At 38.5% G+C, this 19535-nt stretch overlaps 1 protein-coding gene across 6 annotated transcripts; it reads right to left on the reverse strand.

Moving 5' to 3' along the window:
* Nucleotides 1-1539: 1539 nt before the first annotated feature.
* Nucleotides 1540-19523, reverse strand: FASTKD1 (FAST kinase domains 1). Of its 6 annotated transcripts, none has more exons than XM_030278429.4 (16): nucleotides 19383-19523; nucleotides 15842-15928; nucleotides 14579-15082; nucleotides 14143-14211; nucleotides 13135-13260; nucleotides 11564-11962; nucleotides 10302-10412; nucleotides 9186-9317; nucleotides 7766-8252; nucleotides 6879-6993; nucleotides 6286-6414; nucleotides 5373-5504; nucleotides 4209-4322; nucleotides 3789-3930; nucleotides 2705-2822; nucleotides 1540-1683 (listed from the first exon to the last, which is right to left on the reverse strand). In XM_030278429.4, the coding sequence occupies exons 3-16, from the start codon at nucleotides 14911-14913 to the stop codon at nucleotides 1594-1596; spliced, it is 2499 nt and encodes an 832-aa protein (XP_030134289.4). In that variant the 5' UTR covers nucleotides 14914-15082; nucleotides 15842-15928; nucleotides 19383-19523; the 3' UTR covers nucleotides 1540-1593. The 6 variants fall into 6 exon arrangements, with proteins under 6 accessions (XP_030134289.4, XP_002195028.6, XP_030134290.4 ...); XM_002194992.7 differs by lacking the exon at nucleotides 19383-19523 and adding an exon at nucleotides 17523-17672; XM_030278430.4 differs by lacking the exon at nucleotides 19383-19523 and adding an exon at nucleotides 16845-17501.
* Nucleotides 19524-19535: the final 12 nt, after the last annotated feature.

Below are 19535 nucleotides of genomic sequence, written 5' to 3' on the forward strand. Positions count from 1 at the left end.
CTTTTCTTCAATGCCCTTTCTGGATCACTCATAACAAGTTTTAATCCTCTTCCCATTGTGCATACTCATAACTTTATCCATACATAATTTGAAGTAAACTGGCTTGGTACAGTGACTGCTAGAACCCTGAAAAGCAGGGTTCAGCTCAAACACAATCATCCTGACTGATAACTTCAGCCACTGCCACCTTTCTTACACTCTGAGGCTGTTACTTGAAGGCTGTCAGAAGCAGAGTCATGTGAGACCTCTCTGACAGGTAGTCCACCTGAAATACTAACCTACATTTATGATTGTCGTCTCCATTTTACACAAAATATAATGCACACAGAATCTTTCTATGTGCTGTGCCTTCAATGACCTTTCCTCAAAGCAGTCATTACATCTTGGAGCCCTTGTCCATTTGATAACCGTAAGTGTCTAGACTACCATCTAGACTACTAGTTTTGTCAGTCATCCCACAAACATGAAGGCTGTCTCAGGAGGAAAGTACCTTGCAGCTTAGATCAGTTCTGTTGTGTTTTCTTGACTTTCCATTCCTGTCCTGATTTGCATTCAGTTAATAAAACATTTTTCTTCTACTACTGAGTAGTAAAAAAAGAGGTGACAGCCAGGTGCATAATGGCCAATTCAGATATACAGTCACTTATCTCTGCAAGTTTCAGGTGCAGTGGTAAAAGAATGTGTCCTACTAAATAAGCAAGAAAACATATCCTCATTGCACATGTGAGAAAACCTGCACAGCTGTCAGTCACCCTCTGGTGATAGCAGCTCTAGGTACAACGTGGCTGCCTCTGGAAATGGGATCATTAGTCAAGCATGATGCCCCTGCAGTTATTGCTCTACAATGAACATTCTCCTGGCTATTCCACTTCCTCCTCCTACATCTCGATGTCTTATACCTTCTGCACAGACCCTGGCTGGATTTTCCTGTATGTGAAGGTGTTCCAGGGGTCTCAGTCATTCTTCTGCACACACCAGATTGCAGGGTAGGAGAAGCAGCTGGAGGTTCCTCACCACACAACACTCTCCCCCAGCACAGTCCCCCACAGTACCTCTGTTCTGAGAATGGAAACTGAATGGCTCTAAAAGCAGCCTTATTCTTAGAAAAATCTGCATTTCAGTTTCTTGGTTTCAGAGTACAGATACCGTTTGATTCCTAACTGCTCACTCTGTCACATGCTGGAGGACAGACATAGTTTCCAGAAGATTGCTGACTCCTCCACTCTCCTAGTCAATAGTATTTCCAACTTTTTCCATGGAGTTTTATGTTTGGCTAACCCTCTGTGCTATCTATTTAGGAAATAATAATGTAATTTGATTGCAAAACTGCCAGGTTCATATGCTTGTAATAGCTTCCAGATAATGAGAAATTTTAAGCATCCTTATCATATCTTCACAGCCCACTGTGACCTGCCTTTTGCAATCCCTTAACGAAATGAGGATTACATCTCTTTACATCTGATGACCTTAGAATGCCTTGACCCAGCTGATACAGATAAAGAGATTTTTGAAACTTAAGTATTCCAGGATTATGAGACATTTGATGGTACATAAACTGTTTTTATAAAAGTACTTTAGGCTGTGTGTCTGATATCACTGTATTCCATACAGCTGCTGTCTCAGGTATTCCAGCTGTTCATCTTTTGTTGACAGAACCATAGAATTCCATTCAAAGTGAGGAATCTGTAGAACAGAACGGTACAAACTGATTTTTAACATTGGTATAAGCCACACACAACATAAGAGACAAGAAAACAAATATCTCCGATATATGCTGTTCTTCACTTGAAGATATTTGCCACCTGTGTCCTCCCAAAAGCCTGACTTACTCTCATACTGAAAAGATCAATTTGCTATTCTCCTTTATGTAAGTACAGTCAGTCTGGTTCCAAAAAGCAGCATAGTTGCAGAGATATGAAAGAGATGCCCACACAATATAGGTTGTGACAACTCCATTACACCCCCCCCTCTTGTAAAACCCAAATTGAGAGAAAAATCCCAGGTCACTGTAGTTTGTAATGCTAATGTATCAGACTGGAATGGTAATGTAGCAGACTGGAATGGGATATCAGTAGTATAACATGAAAAAGGATGATTATTCTGTTTAAAAAAGCCCAAACCAACAAAATTTAAGCTTAAAGAAGGATTCTAGCTAAAATTAGGTTAGATGAGTAATTAAATATATAGGAGCCTCTGCATTAATGAGTCTCCAATTCCCAAATGTTTCAGTGCTGATGGTGAATTATGTCTGGCCTCTAGTGTTCCCTGTCACAGCACTATCATTGCATCAGACAAACAGCATCCATATCCCATCTGGCAGCTGCCAAATTGTCTTATCATTCAAGAAGAGTATGTTCAATCTTTTTCTATCATATAAATCTTCTGTGAATTGAACTGAAACACTCATTTGACTTTTTCTCCTTTACTGAGGCTACACTGAGATTGCTAGTTTGTCTGCAGTAAGGTCAGACTGGGACCTTTTGACTTCAGTTTTGCTTCACCCTCTTTCAGAGGTGTGAGATCTGTCAAGTCCTTACACCATCTTAAGAACAGCTTAGAGTTTCCTCCCTAACTACAAAAATTGCTCTCTCCCAGTAGGTGCTTTTAACGATAAAACTGTTTCTAAATCTGTTGAGAGGAAAATGGATTATTTTGCACTGCTGATGCAATTCAGAAAGGACAAAAAGTATTGCTGACTGCTCACCTGAACAACCTGGTACCCCAGCATTTCCAGGTGTCGCTTTTTCATGGCAGGTTCTCCTTTCAGATGACGTGAATAATCTTTGCTAAAAGCTCTTGAATCAAGAAATTCCAAAGCAATTCTGCAAATAGTAAAAATGTGCAATTACTTCCAGGTCTTACCTGAATAGCAAGAAGTGATAGTTCTAGTTCAGTATTAATAGTTACAGCAAGACTAGATAATTCTCAGAAAACAAAAATTAAACAACTCCCTGGAATTAGACAAAACATTCTCCTCCTATTTATCTAGAGATACTTGAATTCAGAAAAAGCATTTTCTCCCTGCATCTGTTCCAATGGTAAAAACAGCTAACCAGCATTTCCAAGGCTTGCATTGGAAAAGGTGGAAGGAAAGCAGTATTCCAATCTCATGAAACACATATCAAGAACCTGTGCTGGGTTTGGCTGGGATGGAGGTACTTTTCTTCATACCAGTTCATTTGATGCTGTGTTTTGAACTTGTGACCAGACCTGTCAATAACACACTGGTATCTTGGCTACTGCTGAAAAGCACTTGCACAGTATCAAGGCCTTCCCTGTTTCTCTCTCTGCACCCACAGTGCATACAGGCTGCATTGACAAGAGGTTGGGAAGGGACACAGCTGGGAGGGAACCTCAGCTGCCCGAAGTGGTATTTCACACCATACAATATCATGCTCAGCAGTAAAGCAGAGGGGACTTTTTCCCACACAGCCATTGCTCTGGCAGAGGTCTGCTGTAGGTGACTGACTGCATGGCCATTGATTACTTTGTTTCTCCCTTCCCCTTTTTTTCCCCCCTTCACTTACTAAAATGTCCTAATTGCAACCCAGGAGTTTTCTTCTTTGCTGTTACCCTCCACATTCTCTCCCCCATCACACTGCAGGGCCATGAGCCATGCCATACAAATGGGAGGGAGCAGCTGTGGCTAACCCACCACACCCCAGAAGGCTAAACCTCATTAGACTTTGGAAAAAGGAACAGAACATTAGGACATGAGCATCAAAAACCTGGTCTAAACTGGATGTAAGCTTGGGAAGAGCTAATGTACAAGAATTCAATGTACTGACCTTTGAGCTCCTGGTGGCAGGCCCTTTCTCCCTTTCTCCTTGATGTCATGTCTCAAGTGTATTCCCCCCACTTCACCCAAAGCCATATTCTGTGCCATACAGGAAAGAGGCTTTTTATTTACATCCAGGACACACTCAAAATCTGCCAGAAAACAAAACAAACCTGTTTACTGACAAATAAAAATGAAAGAATTTGATCTGTACAATGTTTACTTTTAGATAAACTGATAGCCATAATTAGAGATATACAACATTATTTATACTATAAAAAACATTTTGGAAACTGTATTTTAAACAATAATTTATTATTTGCAATATCTTGTGTTATTTTGGGGCCATATGACCAGGAGCTTCCTAATCTTAGTAATAAGAGTGATATGAAAGGACTCCATAACAATTTTTAGAGTATTAACTTCTCACCTATTTCATAGTAGTATGGTGTGAGAACAGATATTCTTGAGTAATGGCTTCCTCCTAAGATCTCTGTCAGCATTCTGTGAATATGCTGTCGCTGTGGACTTACTTGGCTCATGCCTACAAAGAGGAAATAAAGAATACATACATCAAAACTTCCACAGCCAAAATTCTGAAAATAGTGCCTTGAGACATTGTACATTTGACAGCCAGGCTAGTGAACTAAATCTTTTCCACAAATTCCAAGTACTATTCCATCATAATTCAGAGACAAGTGATCATATTTTAGCAAGAAAGTGGCAGGTGCATGCTATTAAGTAAATTTCAAATCCAGACTTTAGAGAACCCTGGATTTTTTCATTCACAAATGAAAAAATTTGTGAATGAAATACTACAAAGCCTCAGGTTTTAGGTTTCACTTGTGGGATTTTGTTTGCTTTTAGTTATGTTTAGACGTGTATTTACTCACTGTGGGTTTATTACAGCCATACCACACTATCTGCCACTTCTCTGCCCATTGCAGATTAACACCATGCTTCATTCAACATCTTCAGTCTGAGAGAAAAAGTAGCTGAGTTCTGTAGGTAGCACAGCAGATCTCCCCATGAGAATTAGTGGAGGAAATACCATGTTTGCATTAGATGGATTCTGAATTGATCACTATTCTGAAAGATCTCAGCTGCTACACTTGATCACTAGCCTACTTCTCTATCTCTCGTCCCTGATGGATCTTGATTCTTGTGAGGAAGAAGGGAGGATCAAGTTCAAAAGGAGGCAGTAAAAATGTTTACCTTGAAAAATTTAAGTCAAATGTTCAGTTTTTAAAGTGAAGCAGGGAGCAAAATGACCCATCTCCTCCAATACAAATGATCATCTTCCTGCCTTTCCATTCTTCATGCCATATACACTGTTGCTGTGTATTTAAATTTTAATTCTTCTTCAGAAATATCCCATCTCTACTACATTAATTCTCACAAGGAAAACCAGTTTGCTCCCAGTTGCACTACTAAGTGGTTGCACAACTAAATGCTCAGCAGAGAGGGCTGTGCCTTCTATTTTGTGCTAGTGTCAGTATGACAGTTTTAGAAGAAACATCTAGTATATTTCTAAAAAAATAGACTATTCTAAAAAAATAGACAAGAGCAGTTTTTCCTGTCCTAAATTACTTACTGTTATGAAAGACACGTTGGCAGTATGGCTCATGAAACCAAGGGACGTGAAACTCTGGGCATTCCAGACAGACTGCTCTGTTCAATTTCATGAGGCTCGAGTGGACCCTCTGCTTCATTGTATCAGGCAGAACTGATTAAAAAAAAAAAAAAAAACCAAAAACCCAAAACAAAACAACATAGAAATGTGTGAACTGAAATGTGTAAAATCCAGCAAATTGAACTATGGTAACCTCTGAATTTTTTATTAGAAATGCAAATATCTGTATACTATGGCATTTATATAACTCATGCTGCAGAATTTTAGAAAGGTTCTCAAAATCTCTGAGAAAATAAATTTTAAAAACCCAGTTCTGCTCAACATTAAGAACAACAGCAAGAGAGAAGACAGAAATTGCTTCTATTGTGTAAATTTAATTAAGTAGTTAAGGGCAAAATGGCAAGAGTACATTGATAATGAACAACGTAGAGGTAGAGAGGAATTAAACAGTCAGTTTAATAACTGACTCAGTTCCGTATTTGGAGAGAAGAGACGGGTAGGATACTGCAAGAATCCCACATTTTTCCTTCAGCTTTGTGACTACTTCTAGTAATAGACACCACAGACAGGTAATTTTATTTCCAATAAAATTGAAGAATTATTAAATATTGAGTGCAATAAGTTGACTATAAAATTCGTTTTATATTACTTTCTCTCATCTGCAATACAGATCTTTACTTCTAAAACAAAGAACATATTTTTGTTCATTCCTGCCCTTTTAGCACTCCAACTATGACTATATTATAAAGAGGGTGTCTTTTCCAAAAGCAGAATAATTTAAAGAGTAATTCAATATCTCAAGTCATATGTAAGTCCAAATAGCATTTTATGCCAAATGCTACACAATCAAATTCATCAAAAGCTAGATAGCTACCTTTAAGTTGAGCATCCAGTTTGCGTAGGAAAGAAACATTAAATATTGTTGTTATCAGAACTGGAGGAAAATACCCAGCCATTGCCAAAACATGACTGAGCAGTACCAAGTGATAAGTTTCAAGATGACCTTGAAAAACCAGAGAGAAACCCATATTAACACATGACAAAGTTGAAAGGATTTGCAATGCCCTTTCCCCAGCCTCTCAAATCATCTGATTTTCCCTCTTCATGTACAACACAAATCCATACATACTTCCTCTACAATTTTAACTATTTCTTTGTCATGAATTGCAAAATGTATCCTGTTCTTAAATGATGATTCCTTGGGGAACACAATGATTCTATCCAATAACAGCACAGTGAATTAATCAGATTTTTCACTTATGTTTTACTGTGCCAAAAAATCTTTTGCTAGTCCCTTATCAACAGTCATATTTAACAGGTGAAACAAAACTCAAGAGTGAATATTTGTCATGGTTTAACCCCAGTAGCAGAGTATTAGTAGTAACATACTTACCTTTTCTTTGCTTAACAAAAGTACCCTTCTATTGCCATTTTCATTCAGTAAAAATATTTGTCTATTGCACTTACTCAAGTTAGAAGTAAGATGTTGGATACAACTCTTAAAGAATTCTTCATTGTCAGGAGGGTCATAATTCAATGCAGAGAAAAGGAAGAGAATAAAATAGATTTCAGAGGTGGGAATCTGAAAAAAAAGACATCCTAAATCAAGTTACTGCAAAATATCATAATATTGCTTTATAATAAAGAACAGCTTTATAATTCATTCAGAATTTGGAGATTTAGGAGTAGGTGAACTATTTTCTTTGGTCAACTTTTCCTGGAGAATTTTTTTTCCTTTGGTCAACTTTTCCTGGAGAAAATAATAATAAAATAAAATTGTTGAAATTGCAGCCACAACTAAAACTTCAAATTTATTTCATTTTGGCAATCCAAGTGTTTCTATACACTTAAAGAACCTTTTAAGAAGGTTTTGAATTAAATGTTCTTAAAGAAACTAAACTGCAACAGAATAAAATTGAAGATTTATATGAACACCAGATTGAGAATGAGAAAAAAGATAGAAAAAAAGAGTAATTTTGACCAAACAGACAGGCTATTGGGGGAATCCCCACAACAATTAATACTGTTAACATATCCACCATGGGATGTGACTATTTATCAAGAAGTTTAAAAAAAATTATGATGGTCAAATGTAAAGTTGAATGTAAACAATTATGGCTGCCCTAACACTGAGTGAACAATAAAAAAGAAATTAAAATTAATGGTAAGTGCTAATTTATACATATAGAAGTAGAACAGCTTTAAGTGTGCACAAAAGAAGATGATCTCCAAATCAGCTACACTGAAGAAAACCCTTAAAAACATGTGTGGACTGTGCTCTGAAACACATCAGCTACTAACATGTCCTTTCTTACTGAATAACTCACAGTAGATAGAAAGAAAAACAGGGACACCTTGTCTATATTTTCAACAGTCACAGATGCTATTCTGTCAAACAATGCAGGACAACGGTGCTCTGATTTTATGAGAAAAAAAGACAAGGGTAAAACATTTTCCCATGTTATTTGATCTATCAAGTGCTGACACATGGCCAGAGTTTCCTCATTCAGGACTTCTTCAAACCACTCTCCATTCACATATGGAAGTTCTTCCAACAGAAGATGTAAGTTGTTGGCTTTCTGAAGCCTCTGAAATCCACAGTCATTTAGTTTTTGCAGAAGTTTGGCACATAGCTCAGAACTGTTTTGCCAGTGCAACTGGCCATGATGATGCCACTTGACAAAAGCTGTAGCAATGCAATTCAAGTGATGGAGTCTGCACTGAGGCAAAACTGCTGCTGCTTTGTTTATAATCATTTCCTCCACTTGGAAAGAAGGAAGCATGGCCAGAACACGAATTATGGCTGCAGTATCAGCAGGTACCACACTAGATTTTAAGTAACTGGAAGAGACAAATAAAAAGTCCATCAGTTGTGACAAAATGCAAATATTTAAACAAAACAAAAATATGCTTGAAACTTCCAATTTGGAAGTCGAAAGCTGCACATCAAATATAAAATAAGCAGAATATTAATGACTTGGCAGAAATACGCACATATTTTTTTTTCAGTGAGATTAACTTCTTCCTTCATTTTATTCAAAATGCAAGAAGGGGAAGAAGACAGTTAGCAACACAGCTGGTGAGACTCCACCTGCTACTGATAAACACAGAAGTTCTTAGTAAGGCCAGAAGGTCCACATTTGTCAAGGTTATCTGTGGGTTTATGGGCCTGTGAGTTATCTGTGGGTTAATTTCTGTGATTTCAGTCCTAGGGAGCACCAGGTTTTGAGGAGTCTGAGCAACATGAAGACATCATCCACCAAAAAAAATGTACAGCCAAGGCATTACATTCCCACAAAGGCTGAGCAATGAAAGCAAGATCTCTTGTCTGGCAATTTTCTGTTGTTCTGTACAAGCCTAAGAACTAACTGGACAGTTCTTCAATCAAAAGAGTACTTCTGTGTCACACTTTCACTTGTCCCAACCAAGGCATTCTGTCTCTTTTTCATTACTTCTTCTGTCAAATACAATATTAATATCTAGCCATCCTATCAAATACCAATCAAAATTTATTGTAATTTCAATATCATTATAATACAGTGGTCAAAAGAAAAGGGGAAAAATTCTTTAAAAGTATCATATATATTAGCCAAGACAATACCTACTTTCTATCATGTGATTTACATATTTAATAGAATCAAATACTTGTAAAAGTTTGTTACTTCTTTGTATTTTATGGGAACAAAACACTAACATCTTAGACTGGTATTTAAAATCTTAAGTAGAGAACTGTTTGAAACTCAAATAGCTACTTTTCCAAGAATACACACTTACCCTAATAGTAACATTTTTAGTTTGGCAAACAGCTCCAGATCCTGGCAACGCAACACCACCAAGTACTGTGTTAACTTTACCAACTGCAATACATGATAGCTATCCAAGTGTTTGTGCAGAACAGAAGCCATTCTGAATACAAAAAGGAAAAGATTACATGGTATTAAGCTAATATAAAACATACTGCAAACTCCAACATGCCACATGAAATAGAGGTGTCTTGTGGTGCACAGTACCTATGTGGGGGTTTTACATACCTGCACTCATCTCCATACCAATTTTGAAGCTATTCCACTTAGAGCAGTCTCTCTCCACTTACTGAACTGCAAATTAAAGTCCTCATCACAACAAATCAGCTACCTCACACTACTAATTTCTGTTGCAGATTTCACAATTGGTTACATTTAGAGTGGACCAAGAACATAAACTAGAACGGCATCAGCAGATTCAGCACCACAACACTCACAGAACAATGGTTGCTACAGCTGTGTTGGTCTAAAGCTGCAGAGGGGGATAGATTTGTAGGGAAACATAATACCTAAACACCTTCTTTAGACAGTGAGACTCAGGAAGAAAAGGCATTAATTCACCTGATCTTCCTTTTAGTATCCCTTTGTGCCACAGGACACAAGTATGTCCTTTTTCTTTCAAGGATCTATTTGATTCATGCAAGTACCTTCAATCCAATACCTGTTCACAACCTGCACTTAACTCTGCAGTATCTCTGACATATCTAATGCTACATGTTCGTCTCCAAGACAGGACACATTCTCTGCAACTTACCACATTTCATTTGCACTCTCATGAGTTTACAGCAATTGTTAGAGGCTAAGTTTAGTGCTATAGGATCACATATTTGTAAATTAGACAGATGCTATATGACAGTAACTAGGTAAGGGTGAAATGCCTTTCTTTGAAATTCCTAAATTGCTTTAGTTACTTCTGGGTCAAGCTGCAATATTCCAGAATCTGTAATAGCCAATAACTTAGTGTATAAGCACCTGTGTGCAAGTGATACACCCACGGCTCCTAACTTACTGGATATGTCATAGTTTTCCACATTAAATGGAAGTTTACCTAGAGAATACAACTTCTTAGTAATATCAAAAATATTACTTTTTGAGTAGATGAGAATTTCTGCATTTCATTTTCCGCATAGTCTTCAGTATCATCAAAACTTGGTGACTGCTAAATTCCTCTGCCATGTTTACTGCAGTTACCAGCAACCTAAAGAGGAAAAGACATATTTTCCAATGAAAAACAGTTTAAAATCTCTGGCAAACTTTGAAGCCATTTTCTTTACCTATGAGGAAAAGAACCAAAGACTATTTCTGGAAGCAAAATTCTCCCAAACTAGAGACTTTTGTTCTGTGGACTTCTAAACAGTTGGTCTGTCTAGCACAGATAGACAGATATAGGGTGTGAGATATAGGGTGTTGCACCAGCGCATAGTGTTCTGATGTTAAAAAACAGCAAGTCTAACAATTCTAAAAGTAGATAAGAAGTAGGGAAGGTACTCTAAAACACAAAACAATTCATAGTCAATCAGCAAGCTACAGATAACAGAATCAAACATGAACTGAACTGGTTCTGTGATAATTAAAGCCAATGTTTATCACACACAATATAAATTTAAAAAAATAATTAAGAAAAACTTTTGGACTTCTGGGACTAAAACAGCTATGGCAAAACCAATACAGGCTTGCAGCATGTCCAAAATTCTAAATAAAGAAAATGTTCATGAAGAGAAGTATGAAAATACGATTCATTGTAATTAATACAGAAAATTCTGCCTAAACTGCAGGCTTTGAGAGACCCATGAGTAATATCACCCCCAAATAGGTTTTGTGGCACAAGAAAAACAGGCAGAGGAAAAAAAATATCTGTCACACAATATTATGCTCTAACTAAATGCTGAAGTGTTCCCTGATGACGATCTTTCATAAAGAATAGGATGTCAGCGATCTAGTACAGGACAAGACTCAGGCTTTTTCAGCTACTGACAGTCTTAGAAAGGAAAAAGCAACACATATCACTGCATATATTTCTCAGGAGAAAGACAGAAAGGTTTTTACTACCACACAGTGTGAAAGGAAGGATGTAGTCTAAGAGACAGAGCTACAGGATGGCCTTGCATAACAGCATTCACACCCGCCTTGACTGATGGATCTGATTCAACTTCTTAATAAAACATACTCCTTTGACAGTATTTCCATTATGAAATCATCCATTGCTACAACATTACAACCAGGAAACCTAAGGCTCAGCTCACAGATGGACTCACAAATTCCTCCAAACACTGGAACATTTTAAATTTCTGTGTAAGAATGCATGTATCATAAATAAGACAAATAAGACAAAACTATTAATAAATTTACCTTTCTCTAACCTTGGATCCTGCCATAGGCCCAAGAGAAAAAAATAATTTTGTAAATGTTTCAGGATCATAATAATCATCTATAGTTTTAGATAGCAGCTGTTTAGTAATCAAGCGAAATTCAGCATTGTCAAAACCCAGCTGTTCATACAGTCCAAAAATATGACTAATACTGTGTATATCAAGATGGGAGGCACTTTCAAGGAAAATCCTGTTGCATTTTTCTAGCACCGGATGATATCTCAGTTTAACATTTTGGAGAAACTGGAGTATTCTTCTGGCATAGTTGAAGTGGACCTCATGCTCTTCTTCAAAGAGCTGTTCAGCCTTGTGTAGTAATCGATCTCGAAAACTCTCTGTGATAACTTCAGATATGCTGAGCATCAAAACAGACAAGATCCTAAAAAATTCAAAAGGTTTCCTATTTACACGTTGAACATAGTAAGCAATAAATTTTATATTTATTAAATGAAGTGCACAAAGAAAGGAATGGTAGTTGAGGTGTTGTTGGTTTCTGTGCAAAAAGCATTTTAAATCTAACCCAGAAAACATGGATGAGTAAAAACCATTTATCCTACTAAAGTAAAAATTCTGCTTTCAGTGAACTTTTGAAATTATTCAAAAATTTCAGCCACCTCTTACAAAATAACATATGATAAAAGCATTTGCCTAAGGCAAGACCCTAATTTGCCTGATTCATATTTGCAAAAATATCTTTAATGTTCAACAGACACTAAAGAAGCCCAAACAATTCACAAATGACAGGATGAGGAGAAGAGTCATTGTCATTCCTAAAGAAAGAATCCCTTCCTAAGGGAATAAAACTTATTACCACAGAGAAAGTGATTTCAGTCCCGTTCAAGGAGTTTAATAAGCAGGCTCCTCACATCTGAAAAAAATCAGTGTTGGGACTGCTGATGCTATATAAAGCAGAAAAAAGAAAGAGAAGCCTTTGCTGTAGCAGCCCCAGGGGAAAAGAAACAAGAAAAAAAATGAGCTTGGTCTTCTTTGACTAGAGCTGTTTAAAGTAGTTTAAATATGAAGGTAATGTGCTAGACATGCTAACACGAGAATTTATTAATTCAACTTGACCAGAAAAACAATGCTCTGAAGATAAATAAACACAATATTGCTTTAAAACCCCTTACTGCTGTTAACAAAGGCATGTCTTGATAGAGAAACTATGTATGTCAAGGGAGAAAAAAGGGACAAAAGCATCTTCTGGTGAGTCAATAGACTCTAAATTACCAAAAAAGTCCATGTTTAGAATCAGGACAACACTGATTGTAAATATCTGCTGTACTGTAAGTAGAACAGTGAAAATTAATTATATTTCCATGAACTAAACAATCAAGTCATATTTTCAATCATTTAGACAGGTTATAAGGAAATTCTTTGAGAAGTCATTGGGAAAATGCATTCTCTTGTCAATCAATGCACAAATACAAAACACTTCTTTCCCACAAACCACCAGCTGAAGCAAAGTAACCTCCAGTTGAGAAAAAGGGAAAGTCTTTAGAAAAGACAGACCAGTAATTGCAACATTTTGCTTCTTCTGCTTCTTACACTTACCTTATATCCTGTATAGAATCCAGTTTCATGTCCACAATATGAGCTACTTGGCCAATTATGGGACTGAAGTGCCTGTGTTGCTTGTATAAGCACAGAGCGAATTTAGACAGAGCAGGTAAACTAAGCCTGTCAAGACATTAAAGACATTCAGACGGGATATCTAGCTTTTATTTCTAATCAATAACTAAAGACAAAATTCTATTTTAACAATTATATGAAAAGGTTATAGTCAAATGACAAAACAAGGAAACAAAGTATCTAATAAAAAAACCCTAGGTGTTTAATATTAAAGCATGTTTTGTATATGGAGTTCTACAAGAATTAGTTGTCCTTCACTTAATCAGCCTAAGAAATCTATAAAGATTATCTTCTCAGGCAATAATGTCAAATGGATAAAATGAATGTGAGCAATTTATTACCTGAATATAATTTTGTTTTCAAGCTACACTGTATTTATTTATTTGTCAAGATGCTCCACATATTAAGAGGCAATTCTGTGACACTGGTGCCAAGACTCAGTTCTGCCATTACTCCAAGATTAAACAATGAAAACTACATTATCCCTCCTCCAGAAAGAAATCAAAAGACAGCAAAACACAACAACAAAATGCACAAAGGGAAAATGCTGCTATTTAAATACAAAATGGTTTTATAAAAATTGATATAAGCATGGTTCTAATAACCATGTAAGTCCTGGACAGAAAGCACTGAGGTAAAATCGTTTATATGAAACCTGCAATTCACTTCAATCACATAAATCTACACAGAAAATATATTTCAAAATCTCAAATGTAGGATCTTGTTGTTGCAGTATCTGAATCTCTCAAGCATTTGTGTACCGAAGTCTGTATGTATAATTTTCAAAACCTTAAAAAATACAACTGACATTAAAAATACTCATATTATGTTTTAAACATAAATACTCTGAGAACTCTTGCATAACCAGACATGAAGCAAATCATGCTTGCAACTTAAACCTTTCACAAAGCACAGCAGGACAATACTTGCCTTTCTAATCTTTTCCATGCTTCTGTAACAAGCACTTTTGCTAGAGAAACATGGTCTTCAACATTGAGCCTTCAAAATAAAGACAGTGCTTTATTTCAATAGTGATAAAGAAATAAGACATACATACTTTCATTATTTATCATAATGTTTTACTTTTCTATCATTCTCTCTATTCAAACAGATTGTAAACATTTGTGCAAGAATAATCAGAATTCATAATAATTATAAAACATATTTAATGGGACTGCAAAACAGATCTGTTCTGCCTGTATCTCCAAAACTGAGGCACAGGACATTGTGCTGTCTGTGTCACACAGTCAAGAGTACAGAAGCTGTGGCAGGGCAGTCTCACCACAGTCTCCTTATGAGATAGCTCTGTACTCAAAATTCCTTCTCTTTTTATTACCAAATACAAAATGTATTTAATGCTCTTTACCTCAGGAGGCTATATAAGATGTCCACTATCACCTCATCTTCCATGTGTTCCACCTTGCTTTCTGCCAAAATGCAAAGGGTAAGGAACTGGGAGTGATTTCTTACATAGTCACTAGTCCTTAAGAGAGAGGGCCTCTTTTTTTGCAATTGCCACAGCATGTTCAATGCAATTCCCACATGCTTTTCAGAAAGCCTGGCCTTGTTTCTTCCAACAAGGCTGAACACTTCATCTTCATGGGTGCAGTCATTTATCTGGCTTAAAAGCAGATCACTACACAGAGTCCGAGCTTGGTAACGTCTCAGTGTGAACAAGCAAACCTGCCTCAAACAAAGCATTTTGCTACGCCTACCAGCTAGCTTTCAACTGTCCAGAAAGATTCTTCTTTCACTTTTCACAGCAAACCAAGCTGTTACACACAAGAAACCCAAGTATTTGAAAAAAACAGAAAACCGTTTTTCTTTGGTCCTGTATGGTCACTGTATTAAGGAGTCAATTCTGAGGTACCTGAAATGAGAAAGTATCAAAGCACTTAATTTCAGTCACAACAAAGTAAAAATCAGTGACTCTACACTATGATATTCTAAGTAAGGTAAACTTAAGAAGAACCGACAGCCTGGACTCTTCTTATAGAAAAGCTCCCAACAACGAACAACTGACATGCTCACAAATACCATGAAGTTAGTCCACTTGGTAAGTTTTCAAATTCAGAAAACTGCCTTTAAAGGTGTGTGCTATCAGTGCTACTACTGAGAAGGAAAGCTGAAGATTTTAACATGCCAGCACTGCATGACTAAGTGAGGCTTGCTCTCACTAGGCCATAATCCCAAACTGGGGTCCAGGAACTGCCAGAAAATACAATTACTGGTGGTAAAATGAAGTCAGATGGCTTCTAGTCAAGAAGGTTGATCACCTTTGTATTACAGGATACTGATCAGTCATACGCCATCAGCTGAAATTGCCATTGCACTAAAGAGAAGCAACCCGATTCTAAATTATAATAGAAGCTACAGCCTTATGCAATGAAATGTATTAAGTATTCATTTGTGTTCTTAGAATATACCCGAGTTTGTACATAGTGCTAAAAACTACATATTCTACAACCTATACAACTGATTCCAAGCTGGAGTGCACAAACCACTACAGTGATAAAAATCTTAGTACACCGAAGAAGCTTCATCAAATTCCCTCCACTCAGAGATCATGGAAAAGTCTGGAAGTCTTGCTTTAGAAGATATAATCATGAACAACTAAAATTATCAATACCTTCAGCAAACTTGAATGCTCTTCAACTGTAGCCATGATTCCATCAGTGTGATGTTATCAAGGTGATGGCAGCAGTACCCACTAGGTCTGTTGAGGAAGAAGAAACCTTATTTGTGCAGCCTGTGCAAGTACTGAAATCATTCCAGAAAGATGGATATCCAGAAAGGTGGATTTCCTTTGATAGCTGTACAATCCTCTTCTTAGAACAAAAAGCTATACAGAATATTGCACTACACTGCTGTCACTGACACTGGGACAGATACAAGCAAAGCTAAACTGAAGTAATTTTAATTTATGATCTGCTATAATAAGAAATATTTTCTTTCCTATTCAAAATAAAAGGAATGCAAAAAAAAAAAAGGTATGAATTCTTCACATACTATATATTAAGTACTTTATATAATAATTATTTGCCTTATAGTCCCCTTTCGGATATTGCTTTTATTTTTTCCATATGGTAGCTGTCTTTAGAAAGAATTCACTTCCTACAGAAGTGGCAAACTAAGCTGCTAGAAATCAGGATAAAGTAGATACCTGAAGAAAATACAAACACTTTCAAACTCAGTTTCCTGTAAATCCACGTGTCCACGTAAATCTACGTTGCATTCCCCATCCTACTGATGGGGAACCAGGATTTCTGTCTAAAACAGCTTGTGAGAAGCTTCCAAATATTTCTCTATCCCATTGAGCAGATGCAAGTGATTTACCACAAACTTTTATACACTTTTAAATCATAGAAAATTCCAGCATCTTTCAAAAAGTTCATCAATAGAAAACATTGGCTGCTTTCAAGCATGCAATTACATAAAGTAAAACGAGAAATTTGGATCTACTTAAAGAACTATTTCTAAGATGTACTACTTTACCAAAACACACACTAAGAAGGACGAGGTCTTTAAAATTATTTTCTATGGGTTGAAACACAATAAGCACTTTCAAGACTGTTTTACAAAACACAGTGAGCCAGGAAGACTCCCAAAAAGGAGAAAATGTGGACACTCACCACTCCCCAAGGATAAGAACTACTAGAGATTTAAGTAAATAAGCCTTAAGAGAGCTGCTTGTGCAGGACAGGCACCGAGCGGCTCCATTCCCGTGAGGCCGGCCGCGGGCAATACAACAGCCCTGTCCCCGGGTAGGAGCGCTAGCGCCGCACCGCCGGCTTCCCGCGGAGAGCCCGCCCGCTCCGTCACCGCGGGGAACCCTGACCCCGAGGGCCCCAGAAAGAGCGGGGCAAGGGCCGAGCCGCCGCAGGAGGGCCGCGACCCGCGCCGCCGGACTCGAGGCCCGCCGCCGGGGAGCCGCGGGCACCGCTGAGGGGCGCTCCCTGCGCGCCTCAGGCACCGGGCGGGCGGCACGCACCGGGAAGCGCCGAGCGGGAGGAACGCACTGGGAGTCACCGAGCGGGCGGCAGGCACCGGGAGGCCGGAGGCACCGAGCGCAGGGATGCACCGGGAGACCGGAGGCACCGAGCGCAGGGATGCACCGGGGGGCCGGAGGCACCGAGCGGGCGGGCACGGCCCAGCTCAGCTGCCGGCCGGCGCGGCAGCGGCTGCCAGCGCTTGCTTCAGCGAGGGCTCGTCACACGGTAAACTCCACCAGCCGGCGGGGTTAAACGACAAAGTAAAGGAGCCAGCGTCAGTTCCGCAGAAGCGGATCCGAGGAGAAGCTCTCAGATTACCTTTGCCCGGGACCCTTCCTGTTTTCCAGCCGCAGCCGGAGACCGCTCCCCGCAAACGCCGGCGGCAGCCCCAGCGCTCCACGTGCCCGGCACTGACATTCACCGCGCGCATGCCCCGAGCGCAGCACTTCCCATGGGCTGCCAGGAAGCGTAGGGGGAAAGGGGAAAGTCCAGCCAGTTAAGACTCTCCAAAGGAAATAGAAATAATAATTAAAATGGTCCAGGGTTCATACTGACTATTGCATATGAAATAAAACAACGTTTTAATAATTCATTCTGAAGGGGGGAAAATGTCTTCCCTGCCTAGGAAAAGCACAAAGGGACTGAAGTTCGGAAGGGTAAAGTTGAAGAACTAGGCTTTGTTGTACTGCAATTAATGTTATTTCATTTTACATTTTTTTTTATCCTTTGCAACAACAATAAATTGTAAATTAATGAGTTTTGGGAGACAAATCTAACATATCTTGCAACAAGTATATTGCTTACGTGGAATATGCATAGCTCCAGGTCATCTTTCTGGACCTTTTCTCACCACCATTGATAGCAGCAAAGACATGCAGAAAGAATTATAACAGTCTCAGATTGCTCTACATTTATCCAAAAAACAGAACTAGAACTATGACCATGACCAATTCTGACCAGCTGTATTGCAGCTGTCTATCAAATGTTTTGGGTTTTTAGTTTTTTGTCTGTCACCTCCTAAATATATTGGATGCCTATGAATATGGAACTCACTCAAACTAATAGAATAGACCCTAAATTATTTATTACAGGTCTGTGGTATTTTAGAAAAAGAGCATGTATTTTTTTAAACTGGATTAGTCACAATTTTTGTAATGGTGGAATTTATAATTTGGACAGGTTCTGTATCGTCTTGCTAACAAATTTCAGATTACCCCAGTTACAGTTTACATAGGCATGCAAGTAACAGAATGAGACCCAAACCCTGTCAGGTGAGCTCAAAGGGTAACACATAAAGTACTTCTTTCAAGAATGTCAAGCCTTGTGCAAACTCACATAACAATTCCAAGGCATCTGAGAGAAAAACTGTAGCAGAAAACAATTCCATGTTCATATAAAGGAGACTTCTGTAAATTATACAGATTTTTCATTTACAAGATGCTGAACTTTTCACTTCTGGCTTGTGAAGTATAGTTGGATAAAATAAAACAATGCCTAAGCCAAATTAAAAATGCTAGATTAAATGATGTTAAATCTTAAATTAGAAACATAGGGGAGGAAACAAGACTTAACAAAGCATGCTGTGCTGAAGCCTGTGTTGATTTATTGAACAGATGTTCACTCATCAGCTTCTTCAGGATTTCAGAACTCACAGGTGTCAGTTTCACATTTTAAATTGGTTTTGGGTTTCTTTTTTTTTTTTTTTTTCAGAAAACCGTAAGGAGATAATTGGGTTTTCTTCTTCTAACAAACTTCTCATCAGCCAGTCACATAACTTCCATTACTTCCCACTATGTATGTGATTACTGACCCAAATGCCTACTGCTTTGAATTAAAACCTATCAAAGGAGGTACATACTTCAGTGCCAGTATTAGTTAATTTAGAAGGTTAGGCATTGTTATAAACTTTAATTCCTTAGTTTTAAGATATATTAACTTTGAATTGCAATACATGCATATGAGATACTATTATCAGTTACTCATTTTTTGCACAGTTGGCCTAAATTCCCTTTTTAATACTTTACAAGCCCTAGCGAGGTGCACTGCTGGAGGAGCCCTGTGCGCTTCCAGCACCGTGCAGGACGGTTCATTGACCAACCCGTGGCCATTTGGCGAGCCCATCTGCGGGACAGACCAGCGCTACTCTCGAGCACGTTTGGCCAGAAAGGGCCCGCGTACCTGCCGGCTCCAGCCGCTCCGGCTCCTTCCCGCGCTGCCCGCTCGGGCCTGCGGCGGCGGGGCCGCGGGATGGGCGGGGCGCCGCTGACGAGCCCGAGGAGGCGGGAGCCCCTCCCCCAGCCGCTCGGGCTCCTCGCGAGCGGCCCGTGCCGC

The sequence above is a fragment of the Taeniopygia guttata genome, chromosome 7 (genome assembly GCF_048771995.1).
Source record: "Taeniopygia guttata chromosome 7, bTaeGut7.mat, whole genome shotgun sequence".
Lineage (NCBI taxonomy): Eukaryota > Metazoa > Chordata > Aves > Passeriformes > Estrildidae > Taeniopygia > Taeniopygia guttata.